General features: G+C 49.8%; 1 protein-coding gene across 11 annotated transcripts in view; it reads right to left on the reverse strand.

Moving 5' to 3' along the window:
- Positions 1-20,340, reverse strand: part of LOC102945167 (nitric oxide synthase 1 adaptor protein) — a 188,816-nt gene that overhangs the window by 131,760 nt on the left and 36,716 nt on the right. For all 11 annotated transcript variants that reach the window (XM_043520861.1, XM_043520860.1, XM_043520859.1 and 8 more), the window contains one exon: positions 9,325-9,396. In XM_043520861.1, coding sequence (XP_043376796.1) covers positions 9,325-9,396 — 72 coding nt within the window. The remainder of the gene's footprint in view (positions 1-9,324; positions 9,397-20,340) is intronic.

Raw genomic sequence — 20,340 nt, forward strand, 5'->3', positions numbered from 1 at the left:
TAGACAGGAAAACCTATAAATGGCAGCAGGCCGTAAAAGAGACCCAGTTTGGGAATAAGAACCATTCAAGGAATATGTTTGCTGATGATGTTTTAAAGAAAGTCACACCAGGTGGAAGTCACTTAAGCACTTGGATTCAGAGACTGTTGAAGTGATAAAAGACAGTTACCTTTTCCGTAAGTCGTGTTCTTCGAGATGCGTTGCTCATGTCTATTCCACAATAGGTGCGCGTGTTCGCCACGTCCACTGGTGCTGGAAGTTTTTCCCCGAGCAGTACCTGTAGGGGGGAGCGCCCCCCCCACCCTCGACCCCTGGAGTGGCGCCTGCCTGGCATGGTATAAGGAGGGCTGCGCTCCCCACACCCTCAGTTCCTTCTTGCTAGACAACTCCGACAGAGAGGAAGGAGGGTGGGATGTGGAACAGACATGAGCAACACACCTTGAAAAACACCAGTTACAGAAAAGGTAACCGTCTTTTCTTCAAGTGATTGCTCATGTGTATTCCACAATAGGTGATTCCAAGCTGTATCTGTTGGAGGTGGGTAGGCGTTCACAAGTTCTCGGGACGGAGTACCGCCCTGCCGAACCTGGCATCATCCCTGGCCTGGGAGATTATCGCAAAGTGCGAGGTGAATGTGTGAACCGAAGACCACGTGGCGGCCCTGCAAATGTCCTGGATGGGGACGTGGGCCACGAAGGCAGCCGACGAGGCCTGCGCCCGAGTTGAGTGTGCCCTCACAATGGGCGGTGTGGGAACCCCCGCCAGCTCGTAACAGGAATGGATGCACGAAGTGATCCACTTAGAAAGCTGCTGAGTGGAAATCGGCTGACCCTTCACGCACTCAGCCGAGATGATGAAAAATTGCGAAGACTTTCTGAACGGCTTGGTCCGCTCGAGGTAGAAAGCCAGAGCTCGCCGCACGTCGAGCACATGGAGATGGCGTTCCTCACTAGTTGCGTGAGGCTTGGGGCAGAGGACTGGCAGAAAAATGTCCTGATCCATATGCTAGGCAGAGACCACCTTCGGGAGGAACATGGGGTGTGGGCGGAGCTGGACCATGTCCTTATGAAAAACCGTATACGGCGGTTCGGAGGTTAGGGCCCTGAGCTCCGAGACCTGCCTGGCCAACATGATAGCTACCAGGAAGGCCACCTTCCACGAGAGGTGCGACCAGGAACACGTGGCCAGTGAGATGATCCAGCACCAGGTTTAGGTCCCACTGTGGAACCAGAAGCTTGGAATATGGGTAGAAACAGTCCAAATCCTTAAGGAACCGGCCGGTTATAGCATGGGAAAGGCCGATATGGGCGTCAAGTGCACCCTGACTGACGAGGGCGCCAGTCCCTGGGCCCTCAGGTGGAGGAGGTAATCAAGGATAAGCTGGAGCGGCAAGTGGAGGGCCGTCTACTTTCGAGCATGTCCTTTCCTTGCCACCTAGCCACTGAGCAGCCATGCCGTGAGGTGAACTGTTGCTAGGCTGGGATGGCCCTGGTCCTGAGAGAGCAGGTCCGGGTGGAGCTACCACCAGCCCCAAGAGGGTCCCGTACCAGTGCTGCCTGGGCCAAGCTGGCAGAATGAGAAGGACCCTGGCTTTGTCCGTCTTTATTTTCTCCAGGGCCCTGCTGATCACCTGGAACAGGGGGAAAAGGCGTAGAGGAGCTGGCCTGACCAGGACAGGGGAAAGGCATCCGAGATAGCGCCCCTCTCTAAGGCCCCCCCGGAGCAGAACCGGGGGCATTGTCGGTTCTGCCCGGTCGCAAATAGGTCCACCTTGGGAGTACCCCACCTTCGGAAGAGCTGGTGAGCCACTTCCGGGTGTAGAGACCACTTGTGCCGAGAGGAAAAATCCCTGCTCAAGAGATCCACCCGGAATGTGAGGGCGCCCAGCAGGTGGAAGGTTTTTAGGTAGATGTTGTGGGCTCTACAGAAGTCCCACAGACTGAGGGCTTTGTGGCAGAGGGCCTGTTGATATAGAACATCGAGGCCGTGTTGTCCGTGAGCACCCGGACCACCTTGCCCTCCACGTGCGAGCGGAAGGCCATACAATGCCAGTCGCACCCGCCCTGAGTTCCTTGAGGTTTATATGAAGGGGTAGGTCTTGTAGAGACCACAGGCTTTGGGTCTGAAAGTTCACCACATGTGCCCCCCAACCCAGGTCTGACATGTCGGACACCAGCTCCAACGACGGGGCCCTGTCCCTGAACCCCTCGGAGCATGTTGTTTGGGGCGGACCACCACTGCGGGGAGGTGATCACTGTGTTCAGCACAGTGAGGACTTTGTCCATTCTGCCTGTGGCCTGGGAGAATTGCGAGGCCAGCCAGAGCTGGAGGGGCCTCATTCTGAGTCTGGCATGACGGACCACATATGTGCACGCAGACATGTGACCCAGCAGTTACAGGCAAGCCCTGGCTGTCATCACCGGGAACCTTGTGACAGAGTCGATGAGCCCTTTCAGGGTCTCAAACCTGTCTGATGGGAGAGAGGCCCTGGCCGACGTTGCATCCTGTAGTGCCCCAATAAACTCTATGAGTTGGACCGGGACTAATGTGGACTTGGCGTTGTTTATCTACAGGCCCAGGGCAGTACATATGGACAGGAGGAGTGCCACATGATCCCTCACCTGTGACTGGGAGGTGCCTTTGACTAGCCAGTCATCCAGATATGGGAATATCTGGACCCTCTGGCGTCTGAGGTAGGCTGCTACCCCCGCCATACACTTTGTAAAGACCCTGGGGGCAGTGGACAGACCAAATGGTAGGACCGTGAATTGGTAGTGACTCTGTCCCACCATGAAACCGAGGAAGCGTCTGTGCCCCTCGAATATGTGGATGTGGAAGTACGAGTCCTGCAGATCGAGGGATCAGTCTGCGGGATCCAGGGAGGGGATGATGGAGGCCAGGGAAACCATGTGGAACTTGAGTTTCACCATGTATTGGTTCAGGTCCCGCAGGTCCATGATGGGCCTGAGCCCCCCTTTGGCCTTAGGGATAAGGAAATACCGGGAGTAATACCCCTTGCCCAGGAACTCCTTGGGCACCGCCTCTATAGCTCCTAGGTCCAGGAGCCGCCCCACCTTCTGCTCGAGCAGAGCCTCGTGAGAGGGGTCCCCCAGGAGGGACGGGGGCAGAGGGCAGTTGGGCGGGGAGGAGGTAAACTCAAGGGTGTAACCTCAGGAGATGGTGTTGAGGACCCATTGGTCCGAGGTGAGCTGTGACCATTCTGGGAGGAAAGCACACAACTGATTGGAGAAAGGGAGTTTTATTGTGGGTAGGTCCCTGCTGAGAACCGGCAGGGTACCTCCAAGCATCCCGTCAAAAACGCCTTTTGCCAGCCTGCTTGACCTTAGAAGATCCAGGCTGGGGGGCAGGCCGGGATTGCCATTGCGGGCGCTTTCTACAGTCCCGCTGATTTTTTTGGGCGGCCTTGTACTTCGGGAGGGCAGCCTGGGTGGGAGCCTGCTGTGGCTTGAACTTGGGTTTTGCCGGAGGAGGGACATAGAGGCCCATGGTCTGGAGGGTCGAGCGGGAGTCTTTCATGCCATGCAGCCTTGTGTCTGTTTCTTCTCCCTTTCGACAGGAAGGCTCTGTTTGCTGATCTTGCATTGATGACTGTGCTTCACTGTAGAGCCCAGAGAGCAGAAGCCATGACACCCATCTCATGGACACCGCTGAGGCCATGGACCGTGTGGCCGAGGCCACTGCATCCGAAGCAGCTTGCAGGGATGCCTTGCAGCCGCCGCCCCTTCCTCCACGAGTGCCTTAAACTCCTTCTTATTGAGCTCCCAGAGAGAGTCCTCAAACCTGGGGAGAGATTCCCAGAGGTTAAACTCATAGCGACCCAGGAGAGCCTGATGGTTTGCTACTCGTAGCTAAAAGCTTGACAACAAATAAACTTTTCTCCCGAAAGTATCCAGCCCCCGAGAGTCTTTGTTCTTGGGGGTCAGGGCTGGTTGCCCCTGCCGCTCCCTGTGGTTGACTGATTCGACCACCAAGGAGTTGAGCGTCAGGTGGGTGTGACCCGGAGCACCCGTTTGCCTCTCTAGTCTTTTGGTAGGCTTGGCTGAGCTCCTTGATTTTCACACGGCATTGCTGTGTGTCCCTGGAGTAGCCTCTGTCCGTCATGCCCCGGGAGATTTTCACAAATGTGTTTGTGTTCCTTTTTTTGGCCTTTTTTTGCTTAACTGATCACTCTCATTACAGTGTGTATGGTAACACCCATTGTTTAATGTTCTCGGTGTATATAAAATCGTCCTACTGTATTTTCCACTGCATGCATCCGATGAAGGGCGCTGTAGCCCACGAAAGCTTATCCTCAAATAAATTTGTTAGTTTCTAAGGTGCCACAAGTACTCCTGTTCTTTTTGCAGATACAGACTAACACGGCTGCTACTCTGAAATGAGTTATTCCTTATGATCCAAAGTGACAGTGAGGGTTCCGACGACGATATTGACTCAAGTAACACATATGACATGAGTTTGCTTGTGGCATTCACGGACATGCTCACCACCGTGGAACGCCGCTTTTGGGCTGGGGAAACAAGCACTGAGTGGTGGGATCACATCCTCATGCAAGTCTGGGATGATGAGCACTGGCTGCAGAAGTTTTGGATGAGAAAAGCCACTTTCACGGGAATGTGTGATGAGCTCGCCCCCCCACCCTGCGGCGCAAGGACACGAGCTGTCCTGATGGTGAAGAAGCGGGTGTATATTGCAATCTGGAAGCTGGCAACTCCAGACAGCTACCGATCGGTTGCTAATCAGTTTGGAGTGGGAAAGTCGACCGTTGGAATCGTGTTGATGCAAGTTTGCAGGGCCATTATTGCATCCTGCTCAGAAGAACCGTGACTCTGAGTAATGTGCAATGTCATTGTGGCTGGCTTTGCACAAATGGCTTTCCCTAACTGCGGAGGGGCGATAGAAGGCAAGCATATTCCAATTCTGGCACCAGCCCACCTAGCCTCCGAGTACATTAATTGGAAGGGGTATTTCTCTATGGTTCTCCAGGCGCTTGTGGATCACCGTGGGTGTTTCATTGACATTAACGCAGGCTGGCCCGGAAAAGTGCATGATGCATGCATCTTTCGGAACACTGGCCTGTTCAGGAAGCTGCAAGCTGGGACTTTTTTCCCAGACCAGAAGATCACTGTAGGGGAAGTCGAAATGCCAATTGTGATCCTTGGAGACCCAGCTTACCCTTTAATGCCGTGGCTCATGAAACCCTCCTCACGGAGCCTTGACAGCAGCAAGGAGCAGTTCAACAACAAGCTGAGCCAGTGCAGAATGACTGTGGAGTGTGCTTTTGGCTATTTAAAGGGCTGCTGGCGCTCTCTGTATGGGAAGCTGGACCTGGCCGATGACAGCATCCCCGCAGTTACATCTGCGTGTCGTACCCTCCATAACATTTGTGAAGGGAAGGGTGAATGATTCACTCAGGCATGGAACTCGGAGGTTTGGGGGGGGAGGGATAGCTCAGTGGTTTGAGCATTGGCCTGCTAAACCCAGGGTTGTGAGTTCAATCCTTGAGGGGGCCATTTAGGGATCTGGGGAAAAAATTGGCGATTGGTCCTGCTTTGAGCAGGGGGTTGGACTAGATGACCTCCTGAGGTCCCTTCCAACTCTGATATTCTATGCTTCTATACAGATACTTGTGTCCCGTCGTGTGTACAAAGTACTTGCACTCCGCCTTTTTAGAGATGGGAGCTAACAAGGCTGGAGTTTGCCACAGGGCATTCAAAATTCTTGCCACCCCTTCATGGAGTGGCAAGGCCACCCTGACCGGTGCTGAACGGTGACAGCACATTGAACAGGGAGTCTGAGGGCTCTTCCATCTCCTCAGCCTGGAGGTGGAGGCTCGCTGCCACCCTTTTTAGAAGGTCTTGGTGGGCTCGGTAGTCCTCCTGCGGGACAGAGGGGGATGGGGCCACAATCAGCTCCTCCGGACGGGGCGAGACCAGGCACCTTTTTTCTGGCGGTCTAAAGATGAATGCCAATGGTGCTTCTGAAGTCCCGGCCACCGAGCGAGCCCCCACTGGGGGCTGCAGTGGAGGTCATGGTGCCCACTGGTACCACTGGGCCGGCCACGATGCTTGGTGCCATTGAGCTTGCTCAGGCACTGGTGGAGCCGGCTGTTTGGGCTGACTAGCTTGGCCTGTAGACGGACGGCTGTGAGGGGAGGCCGGGCTGGCATATGATCCGCGGCTGCCTCTGGACCAAGAGTATCTGCGGTGCCGGGATCTACGTAGGCCACGGGACCACGATCTTGACGTGGAGGAGCGGCACCGATGGTAGTGGCTGCTCCGCGAACGGCCTCGATGGGCGGACCCGCGTCTGCGGGACGCCGGCGATCGACGCCCGGGGCTACGGTGCCTTGGTGGAGACTTGGAATCATAGAATCTCAGGGTTGGAAGGGACCTCAGGAGGTCATCTAGTCCAACCCCCTGCTCAAAGCAGGACCAATCCCCAACTAAATCATCCCAGCCAGGGCTTTGTCAAGCCTGACCTTAAAAATATCTAAGGAAGGAGATTGGAACGGGAGTCCAAGCGGGAACGGTGTCAACAATTGTGCCACAACTGACTGTGGTATCTCCTGCGAGACTAGGACTGTTGGCGACGTCCACCATGGTCCCGTCGATATTTTCTTTGCGAAGATGAGCAATGCTGGGAGTCCCGGTTGGACGGCACCCATCCAGACAGTCTGGCTGGTGTCGAGGGCGATCCACATGGACTGAGCCCTGAACGGTCGCTGGGCGGTGTCGGGAACGTTCCCTTGACCGAGACTGGTACTGGGCCGGTGGCGACTGCGGTGATCCCAGTGGTGGCTTGCCTCTGGAGCGCGGGGCCAACACTGGCAGAGCTCCGGGCACCGGCATGGACATGACATCCCAGGCTGCTTGGAGGGCTTTGGACGTAGATGGCATCCAGAGAGGCCTGCTCCGAAGGGGCCGGGCTACTCTGCTCAATATGAGTCGGAGGCCTCGGGCCCGATGGGGATCAAGGACTACCCGACATAGGCCTAGCCTCTGTCCCAGACTTCCCTCGGTGCCGTTACAAAGAGGGAGTCTTTCCGGTCCTCTTGGCGTGCCCTGTGGACAGGGAGTGGTGCCGACTGGACGATGGTACCGGAGGGTCTCCATGTACCAACGCTGCAGTGCCAGGTACCGGTTTGGAGCAGTGTGCCACGGTTGGGGCCAGCGCCAACTCCATCAGGATAGCCCGGAGCCTAAAGTCCCTTTATTTTTTAGTCCGGGGCTTGAAAGACTTGCAGATCTTGCACCTTTCGCTGATATGGGTTTCTCCCAAGCAGCACAGACAATCTGCGTGCGGGTCGCTCCTTGGCATAGAATGCCTACAAGAGCCACATGACTTAAAGCCTGGGGCGCGGGGCATGCCCTGGCCCAGGCTCAATGACTAACTAAACTAACTGAATTAGCTAACTACAGGTACCACTGAACAAATGAAGAGTTCTGGGGACGAGCTGCAGCAAAGCTGGAGCTGAGCAGTTCCGATGCACCTTGACTGGCAGCAAGAAGGAACTGAGGGTGGGGTGAATGCAGCCCTCCTTATACCGCGCCAGGCAGGCACCGCTCCAGGGGTCGTGGGGGGGGGCGCTCCCCCCTACCTGTACTGCTAGGGGAAAAACTTCCAGCACCGGTGCACGTGGCGAGCACGCACACATGAGCAATCACTCGAAAAAGAATCTCACTTTTAACAGCGGTAGCTTCTTCTGCCAGTGTAGAAAGAATATTTTCTTCCTTTGGACTAATTCATTCCAAATTGAGAAATCGTTTGGGACCTGAAAAAGCAGGAAAGCTTGTTTTTCTTTTCCAGATTATGAACAAACAGGAAAATGAAGGTGAAGACGACTGAGTTAGCTGCAGAAGCCAATATTTTAAGTTTCTTGTGTTGACCTGGCTGACAGTCAATTTAATTTGTTTTGTTTTTAAAAATATTTCATTTAACTATTTTAGTTAAAAACACTTTTAACAAAAACAAACCTGATTTTAAAAAACTTGAATGTTTAACTAAATTCAAAAATTCATATGCTTGTTCTGTTAAAATATTCTATGTTTGCTGTTGAAGAAAAAAATCCAGAATACACAACGTTGTTGTTTTAGTTAAATAAAACAATTTAAATGTCTGTCTGGTGATGTTCTCCTCCTAATACAGCATGGCCAGAAAATCCCCCAAATACTAATGATTAACCTGTTGAATTTCACCTCCCAATGACTTCATAAATATCTGCTTCAATTACCTTTGGTAAATGAAATAACCAAACAATCATTCATTTTCTGATATAGCTGTAAAACTAATCTGAAAAGTTTTAAATAAATCACTTAAAAATGTATAGTGTGTACCTTCTAAAAATGAAACCTACATCTATCTGAGTTGTGAAGAATATGTATTAAGGTTATAACAACCAACAAGAATGCACTTTTATGTAGAAATCCATGATTAAATCGAGTCTTCCTGACTAGTGGTTTAAATCATGATTTCAATCCAATCCACCCTGGGAGAAATTCAGAGCAGTGCCAGGCTGTGGTTCTGGGGTATCACTGAGGTGTCATTCCTGCAGATCCCAGGGAAATCTCCAAACATGACAGTGTCATAATTGTAAGAGTAAATACCACTCACCACCTTACTGCCACTGGCCAGCCGACTACACAGTTAAAATAGGCCTTCAATGATAAAAAAAAAAAAAACTAGGCACAAATCACAGGGATAACAACACAGGTACCCAGAACAGATCCACTTGTGATTCCAGGGCCACCACTCCTCTCTGATAATGAAGTGGTGCAATAGCAGAACAACTCTGGAAATGCAATGGGCTCAACCATTCACATACGCTTCATGGAGAGCCTTCTGCACAACACATGCCCTGCTTCATCTAAGAGTTGCACATGCATCTGTCTGTCCTTCAGGAACCAAGACAGATATGCACAACCATGCTCTCCTTCTACACTCCCCTCCCTATCAGCTGACAGCTTCTGAGACAACCACAGCCACTCAAACCCCACCAAACTCAAGTCAAGACACTGGCACATGGTAGGCACTGGATGCCTCCATGCCAGTCAATACCCCACCAAGAAAAAAAGAAACCGTATTTTATGGGAGTCTTCCAACATCCAAGACAACATAGACAAAGACATGAAACCTACAGTGAGAACATGTGGAGTCAAAAAGATCATCAAAGAAGCCAGCTTACGAGAAACAATGTTTCATCAAGAGCATAGAATCCATCAGGCAGCCATGCCCTCCAGTGCCGCTTCTTGGGCTCTTTAACCATGTGGCACACACAAGGAAACATACACCCTTTGCAACACTTACCCTGATTCTCCGCATTGCGGTCACAATCTCCACCCTGCTGTTTGGCCGAGGCACATCAAGGCTTCCAATGTACTGAAAAAAGAAGAACATAGGATTAGTACAGCTCCAATGTCTGCAAAATAGCACAGACATGCAGGGACTTTTCCACCAAGCAGCTAAACCACCCCCCTGCCAATGCAGGAGCATTTCTCCTTATACATCACAGCACTTTGTCCAGTCTATTTTACGTGTCCTAGACAATGACAGTTCTGTCACTTTCCCTGGGAGACTATTCCACAGTCTAATCCATCTGTCAGGAAATTTTCCTTGATATTCATCCTAAATTTTCCATTTCTTAATCTCAACCCATTATTCCTAGGTTGAGTCATCCTAACCCCCCCCGCCCCCCGCCCCATCTATTGGCCTGCTGTTTTCATCTTTCACATATCTGCAGATTATTCGTTCTCCCTACCATGCAAGGCGTTTCATCAAGCCACTTATTTAACTGTCTTCATTTTTGGTTTTAAGACCAGCAGGGACCATTATGACAACCTAGTCTGACCTCCTGCATAGCACAAGACAGAGACTCCAACCAGTGATCCCAGTGGTGAGGCCTCATCTGGAGTACTGTGTCCAGTTTTGGGCCCCACACTACAAGAAGGATGTGGAAAAATCGGAAAACGTCCAGCGGAGGGCAACAAAAATGATTAGGGGACTGGAACACATGACTTATGAGGAGAGGCTGAGGGAACTGGGATTGTTTAGTCTGCGGAAGAGAAGAATGAGGGGGGATTTGATAGCTGCTTTCAGCTACCTGAAAGGGGGTTCCAAAGAGGATGGATCTAGACTGTTCTCAGTGGTACAAGATGACAGAACAAGGAGTAATGGTCTCAAATTGCAGTGGGGGAGTTTTAGGTTGGATATTAGGAAAAAAATTTTCACTAGGAGGGTGGTGAAACACTGGAATGCGTTACTTAGGGAGGTGGTGGAATCTCCTTCCTGAGATATTTTTAAGGTCAGGCTTGACAAAGCCCTGGCTGGGATGATTTAGTTGGAGATTGAATCATAGAATCATAGAATATCAGGGTTGGAAGGGACCTCAGGAGGTCATCTAGTCCAACCCCCTGCTCAAAGCAGGACCAATCCCCAATCAAATCATCCCAGCCAAGGCTTTGTCAAGCCTGACCTTAAAAACTTCCAAGGAAGGAGATTCTACCACCTCCCTAGGTAACGCATTCCAGTGTTTCACCCTCCTAGTGAAAAAGTTTTTCCTAATATCCAACCTAAACCTCCCCCACTGCAACTTGAGACCATTACTCCTTGTCCTGTCCTCTTCTACCACTGAGAATAGTCTAGAACCATCCTCTCTGGAACCACCTCTCAGGTAGTTGAAAGCAGCTATCAAATCCCCCCTCATTCTTCTCTTCTGCAGACTAAACAATCCCAGTTCCCTCAGCCTCTCCTCATAAGTCATGTGTTCCAGACCCCTAATCATTTTCGTTGCCCTTCGCTGGACTCTCTCCAATTTATCCACATCCTTCTTGTAGTGTGGGGCCCAAAACTGGACACAGTACTCCAGATGAGGCCGCACCAATGTCGAATAGAGGGGAACGATCACGTCCCTCGGTCTGCTCGCTATGCCCCTACTTATACATCCCAAAATGCCATTGGCCTTCTTGGCAACAAGGGCACACTGCTGACTCATATCCAGCTTCTCGTCCACTGTCACCCCTAGGTCCTTTTCCGCAGAACTGCTGCCTAGCCATTCGGTCCCTAGTCTGTAGCTGTGCATTGGGTTCTTCCGTCCTAAGTGCAGGACCCTGCACTTATCCTTATTGAACCTCATCAGATTTCTTTTGGCCCAATCCTCCAATTTGTCTACATCCCTCTGTATCCTATCCCTGCCCTCCAGCGTATCTACCACTCCTCCCAGTTTAGTATCATCTGCAAATTTGCTGAGAGTGCAATCCACACCATCCTCCAGATCATTTATGAAGATATTGAACAAAACCGGCCCCAGGACCGACCCCTGGGGCACTCCACTTGACACCGGCTGCCAACTAGACATGGAGCCATTGATCACTACCCGTTGAGCCCGACAATCTAGCCAACTTTCTACCCACCTTATAGTGCATTCATCCAGCCCATACTTCTTTAACTTGCTGACAAGAATACTGTGGGAGACCGTGTCAAAAGCTTTGCTAAAGTCAAGAAACAATACATCCACTGCTTTCCCTTCATCCACATTGGATACATCCCTTCATTGGTCCTGCTTTGGGCAGGGGGTTGGACTAGATGACCTACTGAGGTCCCTTCCAACCCTGATATTCTATGATTCTAAGCACTTGGCATTGGCCACTGTCAGAAGACAGGACACTGGGCTAGATGGACCATTGATCTTACCCAGTATGGCCTGTGATGTTATTTACATGAACTGTGACTGTATAAATCATTGTTGAGAAAGGACTATTCTCAGTAAGTGCTCAATCAAGAAACACTTAACTGACAATGGACTTTGGGAGACGCCAATCCACATCTGAGCTTTCCTGGGAATGTTCAAACTAACATGTAAACAATGGCATCGGCCTGCAAAAAGCTGAATCATTCATGGACACAACTTGCCGAGGTGGTTACAAACTCCATCTTGCTGCTGTGATTTTACACAGGAGAACAAAGGGGTTTCAAAAGAGAAAGAATATAAAAGGCCCTGGAAACCCCATTTGGTCTTCAGCTGGCTCAAGAGATGGCCTCTCCACCCCCAAGGGATGCCTGAAAGAAACTGGAACAAAGGACTATAACTATGGGGTGTGAGTGATTGCTGGACCCAGACTAGGAAGGAGTCCAGTCTGTGAAAGAAGCTTATTGGGACATCTCTGAAGGTGAGATTCACCTGTGTCAGGGTTTCCTCCCCACGCTGAACTCTGGGGTACAGATGTGGGGACCTACATGAAAGACCCCCTAAGCTTATTTCTACCAGCTTAGGTTAAAACTTCCCCAAGGCACAAATCCTTTCCTTGTCCTTGGATGGTATTGCTGCCACCACCAAATGATTTAGCCAAAGATTCAGGAAAAGGGCCACTTGGAGTCCCTGTTTCTCCAGAATATTCCCCCAAGCCGCTTCACCTCCTTTCCTGGGAAGACTTGGGAATAATATCCTCACCAATTGGTACAATGTGAGCACAGACCAAACCCCTTTGATTTTCAGTGTCCTAAAACCTATCAGGTTCTTAAAAGAATAATTTTATTTAAAAAATGTAAAAGAATCACACCTGCAAAAATTAAGATGGAAGGTACTTTTTACAGGGTAATAAAAAGATTTAAAACACTGAGGATTCCCTTCTAGGATCAGCTTCCAAGTTTTGCAAAAAAAAAAAAACAGGAAGAAAACTCACTCTTAGCCTAGGGAAAATTCACAAGCTAACACAAAAGATAATCTAACGCATTTCCTTGCCATTATTTACAATTTTTGTAACCTTAGATGCTCATTTCAGGGATGTTTTCAGGAGATATATTTCCTGCCTGGTTTCTCTCTCCCCATCCAGAGAAGGAACAAAGAGAGCACAAACAAACCCTCTCTGATTTGAAAGTATCTTCTTTCCTCATTGGTCCTTTTGGTCAGGTGCCAGCTAGGTTATTTGAGCTTCTTACCTCTTACAGGTAAAGATTCAGTACAGCTACCCAGGAGGGATTTTATGCTACTCTTAGCTGTATGTTTATGACAACCTACATTCAGTTTCTTACTGTATTAGGCTTAGATTTGCGAGTTTTGTTTTATTTTGCTTGGTAACTTACTTTGTTCTGTCTGTTATTTCTTGGAACCACTTAAATCCTACTTTTTATACTTAAGAAAATCACTTTTTGCTTATTAATTAACCCAGAGTAAGTAATCGATACCTGGGAGAGCAAACAGCTGTGCATATCTCTCTATCAGTGTTACAGAGGGCGGACAATTTATGTGTTTACCCTGTATAAGTTTTATACAGAGTAAAACGGATTTATTTGGGGTTTGGACCCCATTAGGAACTGGGTATCTGGGAGCTGGAAACAGGAGTACCAGCTAAGTGGTTTTCAGTTAAAGCCTGCAGCTTTGGGGGACATGGTTCAGACCTGGGTCTGTGTGTGCAGCAGGCTAGCATGTCTGGCTCAACAAGACAGGGTTCTGGAGGCCCAAAGTGGTAGAGAAAACGGGCTCAGAGGCAGTCTCAGCATATCAGGTGACAGTCCCAAACGGACCTCTGTGACCGTCACACGGCCGTTCTTATGAACATTTCTGTTGCTCTTCTATGAACTTCTTACTGTTTGCTGAGGAACACTAAGCGTGATACGCCAGAATTGGTCACACCAGAGCTGTATAAAGAACAACTAGAAACTCCCCTCAGTAGCATGATCCTCATCTATCTAAGAAGATTCTAGGATGGTCACTCTGAAGCCCAGAACATCTGCTGAGTCAGTGTGGAGTCATATGAACACCTACATGCAGGGCTGAGAACTCTGTTTGTTCAGAATATCACCAGCTTTGACCACCAAGCTCTGTGAAAGCCCGGTGGAACTTGGGAGTCCAAAGGTGCTATGGCAGCTGGAAGTTGACCGTTGATCAGAGAAGGAAGGGGTAACAGCTTCATATTGTAACAAAGAAGTTCTTGTGCCTCCAGCCAGGGGCCAGCCCTGTGCACAAACTATTGCTCACTACAGCACAGTGTATGGAAACAAGAGCCCGGATTCTCACCTTCTTTACACATGGGACTTTATAAATTACACCCATGCATCAGCACAAGCTTCCAACTACTCATATATCTATATCCAGTCGGAACGCACAGTGGATTCTTTACTGCCATTGCACATTGCAATCATTTACAAAGCTGGCCAGAAAACTGGGATTTTTCCCCAAGAAAAATTTAACCAGAAAAATTCTCTTTTAAAAAAATCAGTTTCTCAAGCGGAAATTATTAAAAATCACCCTCTCTTTTCCTGAAGTTTTTCATTTGAAAAAAAATTCTTGATTTTTTTAATTTTCAAAAATTTCTTCAAATCAGATTGTGTGAAATAAACTTCAAATTGTGTGAAATAAACCCTATTTGTCAACAGAAAAAAGCTTTTCATTTGAAAATTTTCAACCATCTCTCTTTTACAACTTGGTCTCCATCACCACCCTAGGAATTGCTGCTTTCCAGATATCCCCCTCCCATGAAGTGAGAGAGTTTCAGGTCGTATCCTCCAAGATTAAATAACTTGCATTTCCTCCCCACACCCCAAGTTTGATCTTATTCTCCATGCAGGTCTCTAGGCCCCCTTGTTTTATTTATTGGTCCACAGTGTTTGCAAGTCCTCCCAGTTTGGTTTGATCTGCAGATTTTATCATGCTATCTGCTCCTTTTAATCACTAATGAAGATTTTAAGTAAAAGACGTGGCACTGATCCCTGTGTTATCCCCTCAGATAAGTTTGCCAAACTCTTTGCCATGACTCTTTGGCATAGCCCTTTGAGTAAGGGCTGCTAGAAAGTTTTCAGTCCTCACAATAGCACCTCATTTGAATTAGTTTTTAGAATAGGATTTAACAAGACTATTACATGCTTTATCATCCAACCCTATTGCAGTTATTGTTTTCCCCATCATCTTTGCATTTTGGAGCACAGGCAACAAATAAAGCAATCAGTGTTTCCTGGAAAATTATTTTTTAGTAGATCCAACGCACAACAGAGCTGGAGCCTCCATATGGACACTAGCTATTCACTAGACAGGCCAAGCTGTTGGACTTTGGTTGTGAGCACAATTCACTACTAAGGTCCTGTCTACAGCAGCAAGTTTCTGCGCAGTAAAGCAGCTTTCTGCATTGTAACTCCTGAGGTGTACACACCGCCAAGCCACTTAGTGCGCAGAAACTGCGCAGCTGCAGCGCTGTAAAGAGAGGCGTCTAGCTTTCTACGCGGGGCTACAGTGCTGTGGTGCCAGTGTAGACACGCTGGTTGATTACAGCGCTGCGTTTGGCCTCCGGGAGGTGTCCCACAATGCCTGTTATCTCTCTAGTTTGAACTCTACTGCCCTGCCCTCAGGTGACCAACTGTACATTCCTCTGGACCCCGTACATTCCTTTGGAATTTTGAAAGTCTCCTTTCTGCTTGCTTGGTGACGCGTGCAGTGGTCTCAGTGCATCTTTCCAGGTGGCCATGCCTGCTCCATGCACCAGGCAATCCCCTGCTTGGAGCAATGCCAAGCTGCTGGACCTCATCAGCATTTAGGGAGAGGAGGCTGTGCAGTCCCAGCTGCACTCCAGCCATAGGAATTATGATACCTATGGACAGGTTTCATGATGCATGACAGAAAGGGGCCATGACCAGGACACACTGCAGTGCAGGGTCAAAGTGAAGGAGCTGTGGAATGCCTACCACAAGGCAAACCGCCACTCCGATGCTGTGCCCACAAGCTGCCAGTTCTACAAACAGCTGGACGTGATACTCAGCAATGACCCCACCTGCACTGCGAAGACCACTGTGGATACTTCAGTGGCTCGCATTCCGGTCGAGAGTAGTCCAAGCCAGGAGGAGGAAATCTTGGAAGAGGATGTGGCAAGGGAGGGGGACCCAGAGGCAGAGGATGACTTGGAGGTCAGAGATGCATGCAGCCAGGAGCTCTTTTCTACCCTGGGGGAGGCCAGCCAGTCACAGCTGTTGGACGTTGGTGAAGTGCAAACAGGAGAGGAGGCCCCTGGTAAGTGGATTTGATTTTGGGAATCGCTGAAGCATGTTGTTGGCAGCAGGAGGGTTGCAGAAAGCAGGCTTGTCTCCCACCACATGCCTAGTCTGAGCGATGGAACAGGGTGTTGATTGACTCTCTCACTTTATGGGAATCTGCCTCAGATCTCCACAAAACTCTCATGGAGATACTGGGCAATCCGCTGCCACAGGTTCTTGGGCAGAGCTGCTTTGTTTCTTGCCCCACTAACGGTAACTTTCCCGTGCCACCATGGGGGTGGGGTGGGGGGAAAAACCATTGCTGCACACAGGAGAGCTGCATAAGGGCAGGGCGGAAGCCGCCGTCTTGGAGGAGACCCTCTCTTGATTCCCTGCTCACCCTCATCAGTGAGATATCTTCCATAATGATCATATCCTGTGGAAAATGTGGGGACAGGAATGATTATCAAGCCCCCCCTACAGTGCTGGCTCTCCCCAAGAGCCAAGTGCCCAGTGTACAGCAGGGTCCGGGAAGAGCAATTGACCCTGCCCCTGTGGCTACTCACCATTTTGGGGGTCTTGTAGCTCATGTGTGCTTGCCTGGGGTCAGCCAGTTAGTAACAGGTGTGAGAGTACTGGCTGTGTTTTAAATCGCTGAATCAGTGGTCTCTGTGTTGCAAACAATACTGCTTCTGTACAATGTTGTGTTTAAACTTCACAGAGATGACCTTGGGAGCCCAGCCTCCTCTTTGTTATTGGCGGCAGAACGGCTGCACAGAATTAGAAAGCGGCCACGAAGAACTAAGGAGGACTTTCTGTGTGAGGTTATGATGCACTCTGCTGCTGAGAAACAGGAATTGAAGGAGTGGCAGGACAGAGAGAAGAGGGAATGAAAGGAGAATGTGGCACGCCAGAATGAAGCCACGAAGCGGCTCTTAAACATTATGGAGCACCAAGTGGACATGCTCCAGGCAATACTAGCTCTTCAAACTGAGCAGCTCCGTGCCCGCCCTCCCCTGCAGTCACTGTTGCAAAACTCTTTCCCATGAGCCCCATGCACACCAACACACTGTTATCAACCTCCTGGCTCCACTCTCTACCCTCAGCATTCCACTCCTCCCTCCTCACAGTTCAGCACTGTGGACTCCCACTACCTACTGCACTTAACACCCATCCCTCTGCAGTTTGGCCCTGCTGAAATACAAAACCTGCTGCATTGTACTCCAAAGGAGAAGGCTGGATATGATCCCCGGACATACACAAATCTTTAGCCATACTGGGACCCCACCTCCTCCTGGGACCTTCCCTTCCCCCAACTTCCTCACTGCTGATGTGTTTTTTTGTTTGACTCTCCCCTCCAGTTGTTGTTGTTTAATAAAACAATTGTGTTGGTTTGAAAGCAATCTTTATTCTATTAATTGAAAGCAAACAGAGTCCTGCAAAGCAACAGACCTTCATATTGCATCGTCTGCACCAATCACAATCACCTCCTAGCATTACAAACACTGCACTCCTGAGCATAGCAACAAATATTAGTGGCTTTCAGCTTCAAATTGCTGCCTCAAGGCATCCCTGATCCTTAAGGCTCTGCGCCCCCCTAATAGCCCTGGTCTCTGGCTGTTCAAAATCAGCCTCCAGGCGCTGAGACTCAGTGGTCCAGCCTTGAGTGAAGCTTTCACCCTTTCCTTAACAAATATAATGGAGCGTTCAGTACACGCTATAAGCATAGGAATATTGTAATCGGCCAGGTCCAGCTTCCCAGAGAGGCAGCGTCAGCGGGCCTTTAAACGACCAAAAGCACACTCAGTCATTCTGCACTTGACAGCAGCAAGGAATGGTTCAACAACAGGCTGAGCAAGTTGCCTCGTGTATGGTTTCATAAGCCACGGCATTAAGGCGTAGGTGGGGGTCTCCCAGGATCACAATGGGTGTTTCGACTTCCGCTACAATGATTTTCTGGTCCTGGACGAAAGTCCCTGCTTGCAGCTTCCTGAACAGGCCAGTGTTCCGAAAGATGCGTGCATCATGCACCTTTATGGACCAGCCTGCATTAATGTCTGTGAAACACCCACGGTGATCTACAAGCGCCTGAAGAACCATTGAGAAATACCCCTTGTGATTAATGTACTCTGTGGCTAGGTGGTCCGGTGCTAGAATTGGAATATGCGTGCCATCTATCACCCCTACCCAGTTAGGGAAGCCCATTTGTGCAAAGCGATTCAAAATGTCACACATGTTACCCAGAGTCACGGTCTTTTGGAGCAGGGTGCGACTAATGGCCCTGCACACTTCCATCAACACGAGTCCAATGATTGACTTTCCCACACCAAACTGGTTAGCGGCAGAAGAGGAAGAGATGCTCTGTGGGATAGCTGCCCAAAGTGCACCTCTTCAAATACCACTGCAAGTGCCGCAAGCGTGAACACGTTAATGCGCAGTCAAACTGACAGTGTGAACACACAACAGAGGTTTCCCTTCAGCGCTCTCTGAGTGGCACTGTAACTCTGCCAGTGTAGACATGCCCTAAGACACAGAAGAACTGGCGTTTGCATGGCATGGGAAAACAGTGCTCAAGGACTGAGTATTGTGATCCTTCTCCTTCCCCTCAGCCCTTGAGCACAGTGCTCCCACTTGAGCACTGTTTTCTGGTCAGGTGCTATTACTACTTGCATTCTAGTAGCATCCACACAGAGCACCAGACCAGAAGAGCTCACAGTCTACATTCTCGGAATACAGGAGCATTCTCCTACTCCTCATCCACAAAATCCTCCTCCCTGTTGTGCGAAATTCCCCCCTTGCAGGTGTCCACGGACAGTGGTGGGGTAGTGATAGCGTCCCCTCCTAGAATGGCATGCAGCTGATCATAGAAGCGGCATGTATGGGGCTCTGACCTGGAGAGGCCACTTGCCTCCTTTGTCTTTTGCTAGGCTTGCCTCAGCTCCTTAACTTTCACGTGGCACGGCCGTGTGTCCCTGTTGTAGCCTCTCTCCAACATACCCTATGAGATTTTGGCAAATATATTAGCATTTCTTCTTTTTGATCGGCGTTCTGCCTGCACAGATGCTTCTCCCCATACATCAATCAGATCCAGCGTCTCCCTTTCAGTCCATGCTGGAGCTCGTTTGCGATTCTGGGGGGATTGCATGGGCACCTGTGCTGCTGAGTTTGCTATGCTGACCAAACAGGAAATAAAATTCAAAAGTTCCTGGGGCTTTTCCTGTGTACCTGGCTAGTGCATCGGAGTTCAAAGTGCTGTCCAGAGTGGTCACAATTGAACACTCTGGGATAGTTCCCAGAGGCCAATACCGTCAATTTGCATCCACACTACCCCAAATTTGACCCAGCAAGGTCGATTTTAGCACTACTCCCCTCGCCGGGGAGTACAGAAGTCGATTTTAAGGGCCCTTTAAGTTGACGGAACGGGGTTGGTTGTGTGGACACATTCATTTTAAAATCGACCTAACGCGGCTAAATTCGACCTAACCCTGTAGTGTAGACCAGGCCTAAGTTGCCAGTGCAGCTATCCAACAGATACAGCTGGACACAGATGCTCACCAGGGCTGGGCACAGAGGGAGGTAAATGGGACCAGTTATATTACAAAGCAACAGTGAGCTGAGGGGCAGGGATCCAAAACTAGAGAGACATGGAAGCTGAGATTTTTCCAGCCACCTCAGGGATTTTGGCACCGAAGTCCCATTAAAATGTCTATGAGCCACTGGACAGCTTTGAAAAAGCTCAGCCCCAGCCCAGACTGGGGTCCTGCAAGAGAAACAGTATGTGGTCACAGCCTGCATTGCAGGCACACGCACAGGGAGCACAGAGCCCATAACTCTGGCACTGCCAACTCCTAAGTACTTCCCTCTATAACTTGGATTGATCTTGGAAACTCAGGCAGAGATTTGGATCTGAAGAGCGAAGAGATGGTCTGGTGGCCTTGGCTTTTCCTTATCCAGGGGGTGACCTGTATTATCTGGGAAGATGCAGCAGTCGGCTATTCAACTCCCATCACCGTAGTATCTGAGCACTTGACAACCTCCTGGGGCGGGGGGAAGGCAGTGCTATTACACATCACACAGGTGGAACGACAGCACAGAGACTAAGTGGCTTGTCCATCTCGGTATGCGTAGAAGCCGAGTCTCCTCGGCTACCAATGCTGAGTCCAGCACCGCACAGATAGCACTAACCAGGTAGTACTAGGGACCTCACACTGCCTTTGATTAACCCTTCCTTGCCTGCTTTTCTCACTGAGGGATGAAACAAGAAGCCAAACAATGGCTGCTTTTATGGCTCTGTGCTATGATGATGCAGCCACCCTGGAAGAAGGAAAGCCCCGGTTCAGTGGCCAGTCCAAATGTCTCCAGCTGCGA

Source organism: Chelonia mydas, chromosome 8 (genome assembly GCF_015237465.2).
Source record: "Chelonia mydas isolate rCheMyd1 chromosome 8, rCheMyd1.pri.v2, whole genome shotgun sequence".
Taxonomy (NCBI): Eukaryota; Metazoa; Chordata; order Testudines; family Cheloniidae; genus Chelonia; species Chelonia mydas.